This window comes from Paralichthys olivaceus, chromosome 16 (genome assembly GCF_024713975.1).
Source record: "Paralichthys olivaceus isolate ysfri-2021 chromosome 16, ASM2471397v2, whole genome shotgun sequence".
Classification (NCBI taxonomy): domain Eukaryota; kingdom Metazoa; phylum Chordata; class Actinopteri; order Pleuronectiformes; family Paralichthyidae; genus Paralichthys; species Paralichthys olivaceus.
Genome location: NC_091108.1, coordinates 3,897,817 through 3,911,843, shown reverse-complemented (window position 1 = coordinate 3,911,843; position 14,027 = coordinate 3,897,817). Strand labels below are relative to the sequence as shown.

At 42.4% G+C, this 14,027-nt stretch overlaps 1 protein-coding gene across 1 annotated transcript in view; it reads right to left on the bottom strand.

Moving 5' to 3' along the window:
- st6galnac3 (ST6 (alpha-N-acetyl-neuraminyl-2,3-beta-galactosyl-1,3)-N-acetylgalactosaminide alpha-2,6-sialyltransferase 3) overlaps nt 1-14,027 on the bottom strand; it is a 51,550-nt gene that overhangs the window by 22,758 nt on the left and 14,765 nt on the right. The window contains exons 2-3 of the mRNA XM_069510688.1: nt 10,618-10,812; nt 5,210-5,619 (exon numbers count right to left, since the gene is read on the bottom strand). Coding sequence (XP_069366789.1) covers nt 5,210-5,619; nt 10,618-10,812 — 605 coding nt within the window. The remainder of the gene's footprint in view (nt 1-5,209; nt 5,620-10,617; nt 10,813-14,027) is intronic.

Below are 14,027 nucleotides of genomic sequence, written 5' to 3'. Positions count from 1 at the left end.
GCTCAAGTCCCTGTCGTTGTATTATAAAGTTCAACTAATCCAGGTTTTGTTTTAGTTATCTGGCCTAACTGAGCTTTTACAGTGGTCATGCTGGATAACCTGTGCTATAAAGCTGGTCATTAAGAGTCTCAGATAACTTGGATACGAGTGCGTTCGTTTGAATGAGATGTGGCTCACGAACCATAAATTTAATATGAAAAGATTCTGCAGGTTAATCTGACCAAATCACTCATTTATAATCATGGGTAAAAAACAATACTGTCTGGAAAAGTTTTTTAATAAAAGGCAGAAGGTTTAGTTTTGAATTCCAATTATCACCACAATCCCCTCATGTCATTCTGAGCCACAGTAAGAGAATAAAAGCATTGTCAGGAATTCTGTTTAATTAAAACATATTCATTCAATTATAATAAAGATAAAATATTTATGATGTCGTTATTTCGTGGAATTCATTCTTCCTCCATTTATTAAAAGACATCAAAACATTTTTAAAAGCTTTTAAAACTCGGAGGACACTCAGCCGAGCACAAACCTCTGTGAAGGCCCATCAAGATCCGTGAATTATTGTGATCAGTGAAAAGCAAATAAAAAGAAATAAACCATCACAACATGTGCCCCTGACCTGAATCTGAACCAAATCTGAACGGGTTCTTTCTTGAACCATAGTGATGGCTCCCAACAAGTTTCATGTTTCTCCATCTGATGGTTTTCGTGTGATCTTGCTCACAAAATAAAAAAACTAAAGGACAGGGATGAAAACATAAACCTGCTTGATCGGGGGGAACCAGGGTGGACGCAATAAAATGATTTCCACTGATCTATAGAAATATCTCTTTATGTTTATTAATATATATTATTTCGTCCCTGTCAGGATCCTGTAGGAACGATGACTCTGGTTTTTTTGCAGCGATCTTATTGGTCAGTAGTTTTGATTTCGTTCTGTGAAACCCTGGTCACCACGAACAGAATCTCCGAAGGGTGTGAAAATGAATTTTGCTAAAACACAAGTCTTGTAAACCTGCAGCTCTTTCGCACAACGAACAAGAATCCTGATTCACACGATTGTGTTATAATCCATCTGAGCTTTAATTCCACAGGGACGTCTTCTCCGATCCGTTCAGTACGAAGCTGCTTCAGGCGCTTCAAACTGACAACATCGCAAAAAAAAAACGTCCCAGATCTGCAACACACGACTTTGCTACGGAGCCCTGCACATTGACAAATATTGAACAGGATCTCAGACTGTGATTGTAACACAGAGGCTGTTGAACTAAATGCTGTTTCATTTCAAACTATTTTAGGATGAGTAAGCGCTGAGAGCCAGGGGCACGTACGCTCGTATGAAGTGGACGGCTGGAGATTATGAAGCATGATTACACAGCTGTGACATTCACGCTAATAAAAAGAGATTAAAATAAAACTCACCACATATTCTGGAGCCCAAGAGAGTGGAGCATCTGCTATTTGGTTCATCTATGATTAGACTGACTCACCCTTAATGACAAATTGCAGATGAAATATCAATTTTTGGTGCCTGCGTCTGACTGTTATTTAACCAGAGGGATCATCGAGCCGTTTAAGGATAACATCTGAGGTTCTGTTCAGCCACTTTTCTCGCTTTACTTTTTGTCTGTTATCCATTGATTCTTGTCCAGCATGAAAAACGATCTATTTCCTCATATTATTGCTCAAAACAAAGTACAAAGCACGGAGTCCCGGCTCCTCTGTTTTATTCTTAAATGCAAATGAATGAGCGTATCGTAAACGACACTTGTGGTTCGCCTGTGGACACGTATGACCACATGTGGTGCCGTTTGATGAACAGGCCCACACACTGTTTGTATCTCTTATCACGTGGACGAGGACACATATGTCCAGCACAAGCTCTGGGATAACTGTGACAAACATTTGCTCTGACTGCAGAAGGGACTGTAAATGTGTACTGGATGGTAATACTGCGTTTGTGCATCAAATGATATTTAGGGCAGCTGAAGTTTAATCACAGAACTTGCACCTTAGACTGGACGTGTTGGATTTCATACCACAATGTGCCAGTGAAGAATAAGAAGAACATATTGTCCATTTCAATATATTTTAACAGGCTCTTACATTGTAGAAATTGATTTAACGTGACTGTGTAAGATCTTTTCTAAATAAGGAACAATCAAAGTTAAAGTTTGGACAGACAGACATCCTGAAACAACGTCCACCTCCACACAACTCGACTCTCTACACATGCTACGAAGGAGCAGCTGGCTGGAAGCACAGACCCGGGTCACGCAGGCCCAGGTGGCAGTGCTGTAAAGTGACAGTGTGATTTAAGTCCTGTGTCATCGCACGCTCTGTTATCTACCGCCGCTAACGGGGCCGCGCCGATTTCGTCCGACAGCCAACGACTGCAGCTCAGGAGGTAGAGCTGATAACGGAGAGGTCCGGCCCGCGCAACTTCCAGCCGCGGTGTGCAATTACACGGGTTTAAGCGCCTGTCAGACACATCTACATCTCGGGCTCCAGTCACAGTTTCATTGTCTTGGTTTTGTTATTGATCCAACTAGTTTCTGTTTACGTCAGATCACTGAAGGGGGACTGATGGAGAGAGAGAGAGAGAGAGAGAGAGAGAGGCCTGTGGCTGGGTTTGAATCCAGGACACCACAGGGACGTTTCACCTCGGACCCTGCTTAGATCTGGTATTAACATCTGTCTCGATTGAGCTGATCACGAGCGGTCGGCTCTAAATTCAGGTCCTCGGTTCTGTTAACACTTTTGCAGGTGTTGGTCTGGTTTGCATGCGTGAACGCTAATCTGTCCTGGGACTCATATGAAGGACCACAGACTCAGCTGGTGTCCTCTGAATTAAACTTGTAGCAGAAAATTAAAACAATTTTACGCCCCTCAGTGTCCGTAATTCGATTTGTCTGATCTCTCTCTCTCTCTCTCTCTCTATGTCTCTTCATCAGGCATCAAAATAAAACTTTTCTCTTTATTTGAAAATGCAGATTTTCCTTCACTCTCCTGTTTTACTGGAATGATTCTCAGTCTACTGGGTTTTAAATGACTGGATGTAACAAAGCGTTATTTCTTTACTTCACTGTATCTCCTGAAAAAAACTCCTCCTTGTTATTTAGCGGACCTGCTTGGTTTGACATTACACAAACACATTTTTTTATTTTTTGTTGTTGCAGATAACATGAAAGAAACCAATGCACGTTACTGTTTTTTATTTTCTTTAAGAACCGATCTTATCATTTTCCCCAGGGTCGTCGATTACACTGACTTCAGACCAACACTTCACAAAGAGAAACCATGTTTTCCCCCCAAAGACTTGTAGCACTTGTTTGTGTGATTTCTGAGCTGTTTTTCATTAACGCCATCCATTTTAATTTTCTCCCCGCTTCATGATTTCCTTTAAGGGATGTGTTATTCAACAGCAGTAATTGACTCTGTCCCAATTCCATAATACAAAGCAATTTTAAGCCGATGTTGATATTGTTTATGCGCTGAAATAGTGAAGAAGGAGATTGTGTGCACTAAAAGAGTCAGTTATTTTTATTTTGACTTGCTCTTAGCCTCTCGTTGACCTTTCGATCTTTTCGGTAGCTTCATTTAGATCATCACAACCGCTCCTCTACCTAAAGATGGAATTTCTTGAAAATAAAATACGTGGATTTCTCCGGGTTTCAACATTGTTGGAAACATTCTGGACAATCTGAGTCAACAAAATAAATAACATAGGTCTAGTTGCTTTTCGACATTTTAAAAAGAAATTGTCACGAATTATAACTTTTAAGTTTCTGCCCAGAAATGACTGACAGACACTTTAACATTTGGTTTTCAAAGTACTGGCTGATGATGATTAGCCCACGCACGTCACACACAGACAAACAGCAGCTCAAACACGACTTATGAGCTGCTGCAGTCAGTGTTTTAAAAGACTTTTAGACATTAATAAATGTATTTTCCATGGTTTAATGGCTTTGGGGAACAAACAGTTTATTTTTAGATGTTTGAGTGTCACATGGCTGTGGACTAATACTTTGCATAGCGACTTTGTGAGTGTGAAAGCTCAACATCATGCTAACTCTGCTTTTCTTCCTCCTGATTACATTCAAGTATACTGTGTTACTGCTGCAACAATGTTTTGAACAAACACACAGAATTACAGACGGACGGAGACGTACAGACAATCCTCTCAGAGCTCATCACATATTCATCAGGTTCATTGTTGCAGCCTGAGTTTCAACTCTGTTACCAATCAGAAATGATTGAAGTGCTGCATCTCACCCAGGAGCGTTATGTCCTGTAATGAGATTCTTCTCCCCGAGCGTCCCTCCCTAATCCCATGTCTCTATCTGTGCTTCGTGGACCTTCGGAAAAGCTGAGCCGAGCCGAACACGGACGCTCGACATGAAATTCAGTGTTAACCCTGCCATCCTGAATGCCAGCGAGACAATGGAGCTGAAATTGAATGGATGCTGTGCCTATTACTGAACATGTTAATCCTCTTAAGAAGTTAAAAGAGGTCTTGATGACATGCGGGAAGAGACAGGCGTGTGGAGCTCAGCGGAAACGAGCGAAGGCTGCTCAGAGAAATGAGGTTCATCCCAAACAATAGCGGGCCCAGATTGGCTCTTATAGTCATTAACCTGTGATTCTCTTTGGGGAAGTGATGGAAAAGACAATAACAAGGTGGGCCTGCTTTTACATCACTGATTAGCTTGTTCCGTCTCCAACAAACAAGCACGATGCATTTCACAAAACCAATCCTCTGCAGACTCTCCAGGTTATCCTCTACTCATCTGCAGCTTCCCACAATTTCTGCAGGTTCAGAACGTGCCAGGACGCTTCTGAAGAAGTTGTGATACCAGCTGCTTCTGGAGAGTTTAGAGACGCTGCCAGAATCATGCTACCTCATTTACCAGATTTTCCCCAGACCAGCATTTGGCTGACGCGTGATTCTGAGGCTCCACATTAAAGTGTCTTTTTAGCAGACTGTCTCCAGCGACATGGAGATTGTCTTCAGAGAGACGGTTAAGTAACTCGCTTTGATAAGGCTTCATGAAAGGGGGCGCGTGAGACGAGGAAGCATCAGCAGCGATACGGTCGATATTATAGCAGCGAGCAGCTCAGCATGTCAAAGGTCTGAGTGGTAAATTTGTCGAGTTGTGCTGTACTAGAAGCAGAAGCTAGAAATACACACCACTTGACTCACCTGTCTTTTCCCGTCTCCTTCTTGAAGACCATGTCACAGTAGTTCATCCTGTCCTCCGTGGTGACGTAGATGCGCGCATGGGGGTAGTTCTCCGCAGCCTGCCGCAGCATGTTGTACACGATGCCCTTCCCGTCCTTCCTCATGTTTCGCAGCGGCCCCCACACGACGTAGATCGTGTCGTTGCTCTGCCCGAAGAAGTACTGGGGCTTCTGCAGCAGCAGGGGGACGCTGGTGTGGGAGACGACCCTCAGCGTGGTTCGTCGGCCCACGTCGCGTTCGAACCCCCTGGACGGTGCGTTGTTCATCCGCCAGATGCAGGGTGAGCGATCGATCTGTGGGCCGGCGGCCTGGCCTAACATCTGGCCGGAGCTGGACACGATGCTGCAGAGCTCACAGTGCAGCTTCAGGGGCTGGAGGGGGGGGGGAGGAAAACAGGTCCATGAGCTGTGGCACAAAGGTAATGATTTTATTCTGTAGACACTGGTGGTAGGGTTGTACAGTCAGTGTTTATAATAGGTTGTATACTACCAGTTAATACAATGAAGAAATTATTTAGAACCTCCCTGCACACAAAACTACTGACCAACAGATCTCAAGCCTAAATTCTATACTGTGCATTTTTAAAAACCGGTAGACGTCACAAACAAAATAGTATTTACATTGTGTGAGTTACGGCCTGGATATTATGTTTAATACATCAAACTAATCATTGAGAAGCTAAAAATGTGGGAAAACAAAATAAAGACGAAAATATAGTTGAGAAGGCTAGTTATTAAAATTCACAGTGCATAACAACATTAATAACTAGCAGATGTCACAGAGTAAACTTAGGTGTTATTCAAACAACACCAGAAATATATACAGCAATAATACATAATGTAAAATAAAGTTTATCTGGTGAGGTAACTGTTGACTCCTAATTGAAAAAGAATCCAATTAGGTTTTAAAGCATGACTTAAAATTTAACTTAATCAAACTTTAATCAACATATTCCTCATGTGAATGGTAACCTCTGAAAGCGGGTGTGTAAAATACTGCCTCTCATGTTTCTTATGGTGTCATACTTTGTGATCTGCTTTATAAGCGAGCAATGATATTAAAGTGAGGTTTTGGCACGCCAAGTTGTGTGTCGGGACATAAAATAAAATGCATTTGGTAATTAGATATAAAAATATTCACTGGGGTTTTACAGCCCTACATAATTTTCTTTTATTTCCCAAGATTGATGCCACTGTGCTCAGAGCTAACATTGATTAGGTTAATTGAATACAGGACCTCAGAGTTACAACTCGGGCGACAATGCAGGGCAGAGAAGCAAGGAAGTTGCGTCATTTATCTTACTGTATTTTTTCGGTGTGTATTTTTTATCACGCTCCAGTGGAGCGAGGCGATTTGTGCTGTTTCTTCAAAACCAGCTCTTCGCCCCAGTTTGCGAAGGGAAGAAAAAGGAGGGAGAAGAAGAAACCCTCCTCTGAATGTGAAATGAGAGATTTACCTAATTTGAGATAATATGCTTAGTTGGCTTTGATGAGATTAAATTTTCTTAAGTGAACGGAGAGTTAGAAAAGAGAACGCCTTGTGTCATGACTGTGTTCCGTTTGATCATTTGCTTAATGGAGAATATCTGTTATATCGTCGGTTTGAATACAAATTGCGTTTGTGTTGCCTTCTGGCCTAATGTTTGTGTTGAGAACGTGAAACTCTCCCTCACGTGTTCTGCGTTTAATCATCAACATGAGAATTATTATGTGCAAAACACGATCCCGCGAGACGAGTCAGTGAATTATATTACAACCACTCGGTTCTTCAGCACTGGTGTTGTTTTGCTCACAGAACACGCAGAGGCTCGGCTGCTAAAAAGGAAATGACACCAAAACTGTGGATTTTCTTTCTTGTCAGACATCAATTACTCTGACATGAGCTACCTGCCCCCCCCCTGTGAATGGATTCCATCACGGGTCAAGAAATGAACCCCGGACCTGAGCTGGTAGCTCTGCATTTACTGGGTGGTTGAGACACACATCACAGCAGCCTTGAGCTGTCAGCGGCTCGTCCATCATCGCCCGCTCCCCTCAGACCATCTCATAACTCCATCACGCCTCTCAGCACACACAGATTGGCTGGGCTCTGGTGGAAACGCTGGTTTGTCAGGGGAAGTCAGTGCCCCCGCTGGCTTCCCCCCCTGGATCCACCCCTGCTCCTGAGCAAGGCATTTACCACACAACCGCTTCAGCAGAGCTGCTCAGTGACAATAAACATAAGACGGACACACAAGCTGCGTGAAGTTCCTGTTATTAAACAGATTCATTCAGAGATAAAAACAGGCGTCTGAATAGTTTAGAGTCCCAGCAATAAAAAACGACAGTGAACATTATTGGTTTCTCTTGAACACTAATCACGTTTACATGCGTAGAGGAAGTGTACAGAAGCCTATCTAATAATAAAACCCCTACTGAAGCATTTTTATTTAGTGTGTATCGCAGGACTGGAATCTAGCTGCCGACAAATCCATGAATATTACATCGTGTAAATCAATAAAATGTTATGGCCTCCCTCTCCACTCAACTGTGATTCACATTTCAGTTTCATATTCACGGCGGTGCTGTTTCAGTGTGCCGCACCGTAATCGCACACAGAGAGCACTTTTATAATCCCAATAAATTTGGCCCTCTCTGATAAGTACAAAATCTCCCAGCCTCAAATTTTAATTCACGAGTGTGTTAAAAATAAAGTAGGTTATTAAAAAAAAAAATGCTGGCTTAATTCCGGGGACATGGTCTTCATTAAATTATAGCGCTGGGATGTGAACTTAACCTTGACGTTCATTAAAATGCTCTAAACACGATTAATTAATAAGCAATAATTATTACATTAAAGTCCCAGTTTAAGATGCCTCCCTGGGAAAAAAAATTAAAAATTCATTGATTAGCTGTAGCTGTCAGTGCGGTGAAAATTGATTTACTCTAAACGCTCCTCCTGGGGCACATGAACACATTCTATTGCAAACAAGAAAAAATAAAGTTTATACCTGGAAAGTCATTTCAGAAAATGAAACAGCCACATGGCTCTCTGGTTGGTTATTTTATTAAATATCACAGAGATTAAATAGTGCAACCGAAATGACAGAAACCATTTGTGAGAAACTAACATGGAGGAAGCATGGTTTATGACCTATACTGCAGCCAGCCACCAGGGGGCAATCCAGATGTTTTGACTTCACTTATACCAACTTGTCTTGTCGTCCATCTTTATTTACAGCCTACGATCAAAACACTGGTCGATTAAATTGAATCTGCATGAATTCTAATTCACATCTATACTCGTGCAGTCAGTAACAAAAACAAAACCATACATTTGATTTCCAGGTTGGTTTTGTGTTGTGATTCAGCCCCTCCATTAAAAGTGTTTTTGAACGTTGCGGGTCAGGAAGCTACAGGGATTTTCTGGTTCCACAGTTTAATGCTTTTGATCAGGCACTACAGAGGCTTCCATGCAACTGATTTACATATCATTACAGGCTTTACTGGCTGAGAGACTCCTCCAGTGTTAATGATGCAACCTGATATTGAAAATCATCGTTTGAAACTAGAAAGCTGCTAATTAGAGATTAAGGGGGGTTTAACAATTGATAATAATAATAATAATAATAGATGAACAGCTGATGCAACCTAATCCAGACCCAGAAGATTTCGCATTTAAATAATCCAAAAAATAGAATCACTTCCCCCTCATGTTATGTATTGTGTACATTTCAAAGGGCCTGTACATTTTCAGTAAATAAATGAAAATATTGAGTTTCTGTCTCAGAGCAGAGGTATGAATGTAAAGTGCCACAAGACAAATGCTTCCTATTTCTCCTGAAAAGCCGAGCAGGAGCCATTTATCACATCTGGAGACAGACTCGATCAAAGGAGGAAAATAAGGCAGAGCATTTCCATGCTGCAGGGTTATGCATTATAAAAGCCCGCCCGAGGTTAATAACACCTCAAATGACGCCTCGCTATGTATCGGCTACGAATGCCTTACTGGCCAGCAGAGATATTAATGCTTCTTTTGCTGTTGCTGTGTATTTAACAGAGGCTGACAGCTCACACAGGATTTCACTCCCAGCGTAATCACTTACGACACCCGGCACACCAGTATCATCTCGACCAGACCTCCAAGATTCTGGCCTCTCTTTGTCAGACATCTCAGGAGTGCGGAGAACTCTTTTGACTCTCACGGTCAGACCAATCGCTGCTCTTTCTGATTTGCTATAGAAAACTCCTGGGTTGGGTAATCTGAGCTGAAAAGAGCCCTAATTCTGCAGAAACCGTCTTGTACTGTGATTTGCATAAATCGCCACGAGGAGAGGGCAGTGATTTACGCAGTCTCATCTGAAGGCAGAAGGAGGTGCACACGTACAGGCGGGTGTAAGACGTGATTGCCTCTGGGCCCGTGTTGTGCGAATGAAACTCTCCAAAGGCAGGGGGATGACGCTCCCCATTAATCTGCCATATATAAGATATATGAAATATCATTCTATCCATCGCAACTTCAACTCCAGATGTATCGATACCGCGTCTGAAAGCACAGTCGTCATTCCCTGTCAGCGAAATATGTGATTTTCCTGCGTGACGACTCAGAATCCATCAATATGAGAGCAATTTCAGTTTTTCAGCTGCCTCCCTAAACAACAAATACACACAGCTTGGTTTTTACATTTTGATAAGGTGGGAATTAAAATGCTTTGATATTTCAATTTCCATAAACTGTGTGGGGAATATCCAGCACAGAGCTGTTGAAGGAATGATGAAGAATAGGATCATGGACTTGGGTGTTTGAAATTACAAAAACAATACGGTACACAAGAGACATCAGACAGGCCTTCTCAGATCCATCGAGCAAAATCTGATGAAATCCATAAAAAAACAATCCTCAAGGACATGGTGTGCTTTTGTTAAAGTGCATTTGAGTACAGCGTCCTTATCGTGGGGATGTTGCATGAGAGAAGGTCCCACTAAGCACAGAATAGTTCAGCCACTCCTTAAAAAAACTGGTCTTGAGCCGTATTACAAATACTTTTAGGCCAATTTCCAAGATTCCAAGATACAAGGTTCAGTTCTTCCTCCACTTCCTCTCTGTCTCTACACATGCTCATGAAGAATCTTCCAAAACTTTTGCTGCTATGCAGATGATACACTAGTCTCCATCTCAATCCCTCAAATCAGGGAACTCAATTACAAAACTGTTTCCAGGATATTAAAGACTGGTTGGCTCATAATTTCCTTCTGTTTAATGAGGATAAGACAGAGATCTTACTCGTTTCATATCATATCACTGTTTTTGCCCAGAATCTAAAGTCACCTTTCCCCCGCAGCTAATTTTAGTTTTGTTTTAAAGCCACATTCGTACAGAATGTCTCTCACCGTCTGTTTGGGGATGCTGACGTAGCCCAGGTGAGGCTTGAAGGCCTTGTACGGCTGCTTGGAGAACATCCAGTGGCTGCTGAACGTCTGACCGAAAACAGGCTGCAGGAGGAAGTAAGGCTTCTCGGAGTAGTTCACCACGACCACAAAGAGCGACACCGCTACGATCAGGCTGGTGGCGATCAGCGACTTCCTCTGTGGAGGGAGAGACAGCAGGAATAAGACAAGTCTGAGAAATGCATAGACATCATAAAATGAACCAGTGACCTCTAACAAATCTCTTTTCTTGTGTGTTAGTAGTTTAATAGCTCGAGGTGTAAACAAAAAGTAGAAGCTTTTCAGCCTTTTTCTGCCAGAAGCTACGTCTGACAAATACTGTGTGGCAGAATATTTAGTGCTTGATTACAACGATGTACTATACAAATATACTGTGTAACAGCCAATATACAACATAACAACCAGGCAAGAACAAGTAATGTGATTTTTTTTTTTTATTTTACACATAAAGGTTATGAGATACAATTGCTGATATACACAGTAATACACAGATTCCATGTATTTGTTATCAGACTTTGAAACACTGTGTTTATGGGACAGCTTCAAAATGCAGAAATGTGAGAAGCATAAAACTTGATGAGAAATCTTGTCACAGTGCAGATAAACATCCTTAAAGTCCAGTGTGTAAGATTATTAAATATAAAAAACAATCCTTGTTGTTTTCCTCACCCTAGATTGGGCCCTCTATATTTAAATACTTTATATTCACATGTTTAAAAAAAGGGAGGGTGAGGTGAGGGGTATTCAGCTGCAACATGACACTTCACCACTAGATGTCACTAAATTCTACACACTGATCCTTTAACTTTCAATGTGAGTCAAATGCCATTTTCAGACATGACCTGCGGAGGATCCCTGGAGAACTGGGTCCAGACTCTCTCAGCAGTTTGCCTTTCACACATGCACAATGCATGTAGCAGACAACCCCCCCCCCCCCCCCCCCCCCCCCCCCCCCCCCCCCCCCCCCCCCCCGTGGACTTTATATCCGGGGTCCGGGCGGTAAAGCGGTAAGGAGGCGTGGCTGACCTTCACGGTTCCAGATAACTTTTATCCCCTTCCTTCCTATCATCATGACACCATTCATTTTGTCCAGTTGGCTATTTTGTGTTGTTTCTGATAAAAACGTTGCGAAGCAGCAAAGTGGACGTCTGGAGGTAAGACGTATAACAGCCTGACAGAAAGAGCTGAGTGATGAATAATGGATAAGAGACAGAGGACAAGGAAAGGTCTCACAGAGGAGAGGCTATTGGCAAGGCAGAGCTGGAGATCAATGCACAGAGGAGAGAGAATCAGACAGAGATGAAATCTTTGTTGTGCAACGACATCTCAGAGCCTGAGGTGATGATAGATTTCAGTGGAGTCCGTTTTTTTTTTTCTTCAGGAAACTTCAATAACGTGTTTCTAATCTGACGGAGAACACAGGTGGGAAACTCTGGGTTTTAGGGAAGGTGGTATTTGGAAGATTCTTTGAAGTTATCTGATGGTGAGGAGATTGAACGTGGCGTGACGTAATGGCGAAGCCCCCCCCCACAGCCAAAGTGCCCGCGCCATCACAGGCTCTGATCTCCAACATCAAACGTCTCCAGGGAACAGCTGGGGGCGTCGCTGCTCAGAGACAAGATCAAACATGTGGGGGGGTGGATGAAAAAGACGGCGACCATTTGCTGCCCTGACGGGCCGATCACATTTTGCCAATTGCACGTACGTTGCATCACGCATCATTTCATGGCATTACTGGCCATCTTTGATCACAAACAGAGGGGTCTCCATTTTGATCCCGTGTGAAGCAGCACAGAGACAAATACCCTCTCTCCTTCGTGTCATTCCCCAAAAGTAAAGTCGGTCTGTTCTTCGTCGTTCAAAAAAACCCCAAAACAAATGGCATGAAACCAATTCCTCATGAAGCCCAATGGTTCTCGGGGACTGGAATAAAAAGGGAAACAAGCTGCAGCATCCATCTGTTCTCATGAGGACAGAAAATATTCTTGTCTCCTTCAACCTCAATCTGGCCACAAATCACGGGGGGGAAATGATGTGTCAAAGTCTGGAGGCAATCGGAGGGTTCTGTGTGGGCGTAGCCAGGCGCCGAACCTCCGCAGGCTCGTGTGTGAGACTCAAACTCCTCCGCTCGTTCGCTCATCCATCAGGGCGAACGCAAGTCGGCCTGTTGAGGCGTTTGACGGAGAGGTTGAAAAGCTCCATGTTGGGGAGGGAGTACAGTGGCGGAGTCGGGGAAATGAGGACCATTAACGGCAGAGAGGCAGCAGAGCAGTTATGAAGTTTTAACACCGGAGCTTTCGGTCAATGTTAAAACATTTTGCTTGAGGAATATGACTCAGCACGCGGCTGCAATGACCTTGTTTGTGACCATCAAATCAGACAGTGATGGCCATTAACTGCTCGACCACTTACGGTTGCAGCCGCGGGACGTTTCATTAAACAGACCCAGAGCTAAAATCTTTGAGGGGGCTATTTTTAAAGGTGCTAAAACCCTCTCGGAGCAGGTATTGATCTCAGCTCCCAGACAGACTGTGTGGGATTATTGGGACCTGGGACACGAGGGAGCCATAATTTTCTCTCCTGCCTGTGTGACCAGATTATATATCGGAGGTAAAAGAAGCAGAAATGCATTTATGGCCGACTCGTCAATTTGTGGCTGTGACCCGATTAAATCGGGAAGAAACTGAGCAAAAGCAAGCGGTGGAAAACTTACAAAGTACATTTACTCAAAGAGTACATGAAGTTACTTTAAACTTTTATTCCTCTACAATTCAGAGGGATGCAGTGTATTGAAATATTGTAAAATTTCTGATGAATGTGTAAGTTTTTAACTGTGCAATAAAAAAACTCCCCCAGGCTGCTCGAAATTCAGAATCATCAGAAAATATACAAACTATAGACTGCAACCGATTCATATATCTGCTGACTACCCTCCTGACTTATAATGTACGACGCAGCGTCTTTGCTTCTTTTATTTTACTGCTATTTTTATTACTCCCTTTTTCTAGTTTAGAAGGAGTCTACTGTCATTTCTTCCTTGTTTATATTCCTTTAATGTTCTCTGTAAATTCAACAAAATGTAGAAAAAAGTGACATAATTTATCTTCCTTACTTTGACCAAACATCATAAAACATTTTTGTAGAAAAAAAATCACTTTTAGAAGCTGCAATAGAGAATTTATGGATAAAAAAAACAACTTTTGTTGATCAATTAATTGTCAAATACAGATCACATGACCTTAATGTCTAGTAACTTTGTATGTGCTGTAAATAGTTTTTGATAATAATACGATTTACTAAATATCAGAGACTTTTGGTTGTAATTCTCACAGTATTTACTTGAACTCCAGTAA